This window comes from Xyrauchen texanus, chromosome 41 (genome assembly GCF_025860055.1).
Source record: "Xyrauchen texanus isolate HMW12.3.18 chromosome 41, RBS_HiC_50CHRs, whole genome shotgun sequence".
NCBI classification, from domain to species: Eukaryota; Metazoa; Chordata; class Actinopteri; order Cypriniformes; family Catostomidae; genus Xyrauchen; species Xyrauchen texanus.
Window position 1 is genome coordinate 35253185 of NC_068316.1, and position 8504 is coordinate 35261688.

The window sequence follows — 8504 nt, forward strand, 5'->3', positions numbered from 1 at the left end:
GAGCTTTTTAATCTTAATTGTAGACTAAACTGATTGTAAGGCCAGTGGTGGCTCAGCAGTTAAGGCTCTGGGTTACTGACCGAAAGGTCGGGGGTTCAAGGCCCTTGACCCTATCTGCCCCAGGGGTGCTGTTTCATGGCTAACCTTGTGCTCTGATCCCAGCTTAGTTGGGATATGTGAAAACAACTGCATTTCATTGGCTCTGCACAATAAAGTTGAACTTATCTTATATCTTATACAGCCCATGCTAACCCTAGATACCAACATCTTATGAATGGCTGGTACTGTTTGCGGACAGTGATTTTGGCAACCCAATTAGTTCAGATTTAGTGTATGCTTGCATGAAAATACCAAATGACCATGCCCACTGACTTTGCACGTATGGCACATTGCATAGCGCTGCGCTTAAGATGCAGCGGTCTTAAAATAGGGCCCTGCGACTCTGTGGCACTATGTTGAGTTTCCTGACCAGTCATACACAGCAACATTGGCTTAAAAATGTTATGAGTTTGGGGCAGCGCTTTCTGTTTGCCCAACAAATGAAAGATAGGTCGAATCTTCTGGAAACCTATTTGAAAACAGTAATTATTTTTGCAATTCCTCTTGGTGATGACGGTGGTGATTTACACACCACATCAAGTTTTAAATTGGATAAATTTATGCATCTACATCATATGCTCCTTTGTAAACAGTGGCTGTTCAGCAAATTCCTTATTTTAAAAGGTGCTGTAAGTGTTTTTTTAAGACTAAAAAAAAAAAAACAGCGGGGAAAAGATCTCTGTGGTCCATGGTGAGATCCTTTGTTTCTGCTTGTTAATCATTGTGCACAGTACACAATAGCAGCCCATATGTGCTTACATAAGTGCCAGTATGGTGTCCTGCTCATTTGAAACACTCACGGTTGGGACGGGTGAAATACTTAGATGCTGTCCCCTCCATCTGCTCTAATACAACATCTCCAGGTGTATCTGTGTGTGTACATATCTTTTGAGTGCGGTGTTTTGGAAAGAGGAGCCATGGCTAATTCAGTTGCTAAGCCTGGTTGAAGTTCCATAACTGCTAAAATAGCTTACTGCACCTTTAATGATAATGGTTAGGTGAGTCAAATCAGTCAATTTAGACTGAGTAAATAGCAGAATTTAAAACTATTCAATCAATAAAAACAACAACAAACTGTTACACAGGCTTGAATGGAGTACTGGTTAACATTTGTGCTAGACTGAAACTACAGGTCACAGAAAAGTGAATGCTGAGGGATAACTTTAGACTAATGGCAACTGAGTTTGTTTTCACACAGGTCATTTTTTATCTTTTCCAAAAATGTATTTTACATGACAGTTCCAAGCAAACAAACAAGATGACCAACACCACTTAAAATGCTTTTAATAAGACAAGATACTGAGCACGTTGGGTTATGATGCAACTCTACATCATATACATTACATTTATGCATTTGGCAGATGCTTTTATCCAAAGCAACTTACAGTGCACTTTTTGACCAACATTTTGACCTTCGCCATTACACAAAAAGCTACGAGAATATACTGCTTCCTTCAAGATTGCCATACAGGTCAGACAGTTTTTTGAAGTGCGGCCCCCGGTGGCTGAGGTAGTCGTAACGCTGCTCTGAATCTGAGCTTAATGATTCCACCGAACTTAGAGACTCAGCCACTGAGCCGCTTCCCTCAAACATATACGTCTGTAGGGAATCGTACGGCGGCGCTGAGGGATCCATATTTGCTGCTTTCAGTCTGTCCCAGATAAACTCTCGAAAAACTACGTGGTCAGGAAGTGTTTTGAGAGAGGTCCTGGATGTAGACGAAGCTGGGTACATGTAGAAAGAGGGCATTTCTGGAGTGACATCACAGCGGACCGTCGAGTCACGAATTACATTGAGGTTGCGCAAGGCAACCATATCGAAAGCTTCTGTATCTTCCTCCCCTCCCCCTTCATCATCGTATTGAACGATATTCTCGCGCACATCTCGTTCATCCTCGAGGAACAGAGGAACCTTCTGTCTGCGAAGCATCGACACCATCAGCAGCATCAGAACTACAAGAGAAAAAGAATAGTTATTGTTAGAAATGAAATAATCTTCTAAACCACAGTGCCCTTTCTCTCCCTCTTTTATTGCGTCGTGAATAAATCAATACAAAGCATTGAAACCAACGCTGGGGAGCAAAGTATGCATCTCCTTTCCCCTGGATAACATACAAATATATATGGCAATACTGAAGGGAGTTCACATCTCTAAACCAATAGAAATAGACATTACCTCATAGATAACAATTCCATATGACAGGCTCCTTCGAATCCTTGAGAGCCTAAAACCTATATGAAAAGGCTGCTCTCTGCGAGAGCCTGATGGACCATGCCATAGACAATCGTATAAAGTAAACACACACACAGAAAGAAAGAAATGAGGAGAGGAGGGGGTCTTTACAACTCCAGGTTAATATGAAACAGATGTTTGAGAATGCACATACAGCATTTCTCTCTTGGACATAGCTGAGATATAGACCTATTTCTAACAATTATGACATAACATCAAGGCTCCTTCATCCATTTTTTAGTTTCACCAATAATAAGTACACTGAGAACTGCATTGATACATCTAGTAATTGTTTTTAGCACTGTCAGAATTCATGTGTTAATGAATGTGATTAATTCAAAAAGTTTAATATGTTAACTTTTTCTTAATCGTGTTTAACGCCATTACCATTAAAAGCATAACCCAGCAAAAACACTGGTGGGACTAGGGCGGAATCTTTGCGATGTGTCCACCCAGTCCAGATGATGGTGGGGAGATATTGTTACATATTGATATGTTTTCTTTCCTAAAATGTAAATAAATAATTATTTACAGTGAAATTTCAGCACTTTCATAATCTTCAACGATTTTTAAATATTAACAATGAAAAATTATGTGATTACTCATGATAAAAAATTAAGCGACTTACAGCAATATTTTTTTTTCTGGTTTATGCGGGGTGAAGTTACAATTCTTACAAAACATAAAAATGTCGAGCCAAAATTATAGGTACAGTAACTATAATGTTATATTTGCAACTTTAAATGTTTTTAATTTAACCCTTGAATGCAATTACAAATTAACTTGACCCATTAAATCTCGTAACACCGAGCATTTGGACAAAAATGTGTTAATAAAAATAATAAAATATTATAATTTTTTTAAGTAGACTAGCAAATAGATGACATAAAAGCTAACAGACATAAACCGAAAGACACAAAACTGAAATTCTGATTTCAAGGGGTCTAATATTTCTAGCTATTTTGAAATATTTCTTACAAGATTCATTGTTCATATCTTAGGCAAGTTTTCACTCTCTTTCTCTAATTCCTCCACATCTCCTCTCATATATTACAGCTGAAAATAACCAACAGCCAAATGTCGACTAGCACATGTCTAATGATCCACCATCCTTCACTGTCCCAGGAGGCAGAGTGAAATATCGCTCTGTGAACATAATATTGATGTCTTGTTGGCATATTCCTGTGAATCTCTTAAAGCATGTGGTGCCTAAAGAATGGCTTGGAGAGGTCAAGGTTTCGAGGATCAAGTAAAGTCACTGGCAGTGGGATGTTGGAACCTAAGTGGTTTTCTAACTTTGTGCTAATGGATTATTACTAAAGAGAAAAACAGAAATTGATATGTTCTTTAGAAAGCAATATACTGTGAAGATGATGCATAAATTAAATAAATTCTAAATAAATTCATTATGTTTAGCAACCAATGTTTGGGTACTTTTTGACATAGAATATTGTAATGCACTACTGTGAGGATGTCCTGCAGGTTTAATAAATAAGCTTCACTTAGAAGCTTCAACTAGAACCAGCCCAATTTTATTGTCACTACATTGGCTACCTATTAGGTTTTGTATCAATTCAAATTTTGCTAATTACGTACAAACCTTTGAATAGTCTAGTTCTCAGTACTCACAGTAAGCGACCTTCTATTGCGCTATAATCTAACACTTTCACAACGATCGCAAAATTCTGTCCTGTTAATAATACCTAGAAAATCAAAATCCAAAAAAGGAGGTACTATTGAATAATCTTCCTAACATGGTTCGGGACTCAGCCACACTCTCTCAGTTTAAGTCTAGACCAGTGATGGGTAACTTTGAAGGGGCGAGGGCCAACAGTGTTTCTCTTTTGTACCAAGAGGCCAGAATGCCAGAATCCTAGAATGATCAGCAGGTCTGCAAAGAACAAGCAATCTCTTCTGGTCAATAGTTGTAATAACATCATAAACTGAATGCAATCTTTACATAATCCCTTTTTCGAAAAATTTAAATCAATCCTCATTCTTGTCCGATGGGCCATATTCAACAATACAGAGGGCCGTATACGGCCTGCGGGCCGCTAGTTGCCATTTGCTGGTCTAGACTAAAGACTCATCTTTTTTTTTAATAAGGAATAATTTTCTGGTACTGCCTGCATCATCTTGGTCATATGATGGACTACACTCTTAAAATGGAATACATGGACAATAAATTACAAATTGGACAAATAATTTCAGTCATGTTTTTCATTTAAACTGTTCAATGTGGACTTTAAATCATTTTCAGTAAAGCTTCCTTGAAACAATGTGTGTTGTGAAAGGTACTATACACCAAAGAATTTATGAACCTGGACTTTTGAAAAACAAACTCCCTTAAAAACACACTTTTAATACAATCTGAGTAAGTCTAGTAACAATGTTCAGCATTGGATATACTGTACATGCATTCTGAACCATCATGAACAAATATAATTTTCATCACATCTCAAATAAATCATCCATTCTGCATTGGAAACTACATTTTAAATGTAATAAAATGGCCAACTCCTTTGTCTTGCTGAGGATAATTTCATAGATATAATTGTATCATTAATACACACAATAGGTGTCAATACTATTTTTGTTTTTACACATTTTGCATATTTAATTGGAAATGACGCCTAATAAAAATATTTGGTTAAACTTTATTTTAAGGGTCCACAATAATGCATTAGTTTAGCATGAATAAGACAGTAATTAATAATTATCTGGATGTAGCGTAACTGTAGTGTAACTTTTTTAACATATTATTTTGTGTATAAAATAATGTAATTAATGCTCAATTTCAGAGATCTTATTTCAAGTTTGCTTAGCAATATTAAGCCAGTATTTAAGATAGGATGTCAGTTGTTCAAAAACAATTTTCTCTGGTCTATAATTACTAACTGCATACTGATCTCCAGATTTAAAAATAGGAGTAACAATGGCTTGTTTCCAAGCAGTTGGAAAAACCTTAGATTCAAATGACAGATTAATTAAATGAGTAATGACAGGGATTAAAATATCTTTATGAGTTTTTACAAACATAGTGTCAAATTGATGAGCATCTCTACATTTAGTGTTTTTTAATGAACTAATAGCTTTGTTAACTTGCATTTCAGTAGTTAGATTAAAACCGTAACCCACATCATCAATTGGAAGAATATTTATCTCCCTTGTTGTGAATTTTCCCCTAATTCATTAACAGAATTAATAAAACAAAACTATTAAAAGTAGTCTATAATCTATATCCTTAGAAGATAATATATTTTTACACTTTAAACCAGCTATTTCCTCATCAAATGCTACTAACTTTCATTTGGGTATACAATGAAAAACATTAGTAGAAGTTACTATATTATTTTTAAATCTGTTTTTTGTTAGTTTCCGTGCCACCAAAGTTAAATTATGATCAGATAACCCAGTGATCAAATTATAACTCCTAATTATCCTTCCAGGTTTGTTAGTGAAAATTAAATTTAATTGTGTCTTTGAAGATGTAACAATCCTTGTAAGCCCTTTAATTAACTGATTTAAGTGAATCTTTTCTGCAATAATTTAATTTTTTTTCCTCTTTGATTTATCTTTCCAGTTCAGATTAAATTCACCCATAAGAATTATTTTTTTGTTATGATTAAATTCTTTTAAAATTCCTGTTAATTGATCATAGAATGTATTGTTTGCTGTATTGTTTGGGTCTATATACACATATAACAATAAATTACATTTGAGAAGATAGAATCATTTTCAACTCCACAGACTCTAAATCATTAACGGTGTTAAACATAAGACGTTCACATTTAATGCCATCATTGACATATATTAACACTCCCTCTCCCCTTCCCGAGGAAAGACCTTATCTATAACATTGATATCCAGACATGCTAAATACACTAGAAGAAGATGATTGTTGCAACCACGTTTCAGTGATACAAAGAAAGTCCAAATTTGAGTTGGAAAATAAATGAGACAACTGTTCACTCTTTGAAACAATACTTCAAATATTCAAATGTCCACCAAAAAGTCCTCTCAGTTTCACTTTCGGGTCCCATAGGACCTTCGCATGATGTCTGAAAGATCCTACAAAGAGTCTGCTTTCTTACCGCAGGAGTAGTAAGTATACCTTGTGACAAAAATTATTTATGGCCTATGATTTATGACCGAATTGGTGTACATTGTGACAAACATTATTTATGGCCTATGATTTATGACCTAATTGGTGTACATTTGACCTTTTGATTCCTGTCCCCCCTTACCCTCCCACGAGGCCCTTCCCACCCCTCCCTCCAGCAGTTGTACAGACATAATGACGTGTTTGATCAGCTGTTCTGATATCTCAGCGCTACAGCCGAGACCATTTGTGTATTTAAAAGAGTAGAAAAATTAGTAATCTTTAATGATGTACAATGTTTAATGGAAAACTGAGATGACAAAATAATGTATGGTATAAGACATTTCTCTCAACTCAGACTAAAAAAATAGTGATTGATTAAACATTTCATTGACGTTATCATTGAGATAAAAAACATAATAAAGTAATGTGTGTGGTAATTAATAAAAAAGTAGTATTACTTTTTATTAAATTATGTGTCTTTAATGGGTTGTAATGCTTGGTGAAAAAACTGGGGGTGTTAAGATTTTTTTACTTTTTGACAAAGAGAAGAAAATGTGTTTTTAATAATCTTTAATGATGTACAATGTTTAATGGAAAACTGAGATGACAAAATAATGTATGGTATAAGACATTTCTCTCAACTCAGACTAAAAAAATAGTGATTGATTAAACATTTCATTGACGTTATCATTGAGATAAAAAACATAATAAAGTAATGTGTGTGGGTAATTAATAAAAAAGTAGTATTACTTTTTATTAAATTATGTGTCTTTAATGGGTTGTAATGCTTGGTGAAAAAACTGGGGGTGTTAAGATTTTTTTACTTTTTGACTAAGAGAAGAAAATGTGTTTTTAAACATTAGGTTGTTTAACACATCTCTAGCATTGTCACTTTAAAGATGCTGAACAAAATTTTTTTTATTTCAACAAAGATCATTTTAAATGAAATGGCATACATGTAACAAAGAATCTTACATTTTTCTGTTCGAAGTCCTTTAACAATCACATCCAACGATAATGGTGTAAGAAAGACATTGTTTAACATTAACCTAGCAAACAGGATACGTTTTCTAAAAACATAATTGTAAAGCAGTCAATGGAAAGGAGGAGGCGAGAACCAGCTTGATAATATAAATAATATTTTAATGAGAATCCTAAAAGACAAACACACACATGACGGACATGTCCGCAAATAATCTCTCTCTCATCACACCACCGTCTGCCATCAGCTATTATCCCTCTTGGAGGCTTAATTAGCCTGATAAGGGACCGGGTGTGTATAATCACAATCCGGCCCCGCCCTGCCACATTCCTCCCTCGTTCTCTCAGGCTGGGGAGCCCCCCCAGTCTGACTTACACCCCCCCCCCACTCTTTCCCCGGGGGAGGGCATGCTTTAAGTCCGGTCTGCCGGCAGGTCATCCCCATCTACCTGGACGAGGGAGGGGACATGGGGAGGGAAACAGAAATAATTAAAATGGGGGGGTACTTCCCGTAACAGTGTAGTACCCCCCAAAAAACACTGTCAAATTTAAACAAGAGGGAAAAGGCCAATGCAGAGCGGCAGTGAGAGAGAGAGAGAGGAGAGAAAGAGATGAAAAAAAAAACCTACTCGCCGGTTCTCCGATACACCGTCGCATGGTCCTCGGTCACTTCTCCACCCTCTCAGGTGGACGACAGCCGCTTCTCCCCGGGCGGACCGGAGTAAGACTCACGACCCCCGGCGGTCAAAACACCCCTCCTCGTTCTCGGCGACCCGTGGGGACACTCCTCCACCCCTGGCAGCGAGTAGGTTGACAAGCCCCCTCCGGTGGGTGGGGTTTATCCCCATGGTTAAGATTATTTCACAACATCTTAGGAAGCGTGTGTGTTTTTAAAGTATTATTTAAACGTTTAGCTGTAGCGCTAACAAAATGTCTTTAAAGAAAAGTTGAAAATGTGTTTTAAACAAAATGTATCAAGTTGGCAAACACAACAAAGTCACTCTAAAAATTATAAAAAACTTTAACAACATTCACTAGAAAATACAGTATTTTAGCAAACAGGTTATTTTACTAAAACGCAATAAT

General features: G+C 36.3%; 1 protein-coding gene across 1 annotated transcript; it reads right to left on the bottom strand.

Moving 5' to 3' along the window:
- Positions 1-1531: 1531 nt before the first annotated feature.
- Positions 1532-6628, bottom strand: LOC127634389 (cadherin-7). The gene is made up of 3 exons (XM_052113925.1): positions 6580-6628; positions 2580-2633; positions 1532-2052 (listed from the first exon to the last, which is right to left on the bottom strand). Exons 1-3 carry the CDS (start codon positions 6626-6628, stop codon positions 1532-1534), a joined length of 624 nt encoding a protein of 207 aa, XP_051969885.1.
- Positions 6629-8504: the final 1876 nt, after the last annotated feature.

What these genes read in the sequence shown, in the direction of transcription:
- LOC127634389 (XM_052113925.1), bottom strand. Translation starts at nt 6,628, where the DNA reads ATGTCTGTACAACTGCTGGAGGGAGGGGTGGGAAGGGCCTCGTGGGAG. An exon ending in GGGAAGGGCCTCGTGGGAGG is followed by an intron (nt 2,634 to 6,579) that starts GTAAGGGGGGAC and finishes GAATTCTGACAG; the next exon opens with TGCTAAAAACAATTACTAGA. An exon ending in TCTCAGTGTACTTATTATTG is followed by an intron (nt 2,053 to 2,579) that starts GTGAAACTAAAA and finishes TTTCTCTTGTAG; the next exon opens with TTCTGATGCTGCTGATGGTG.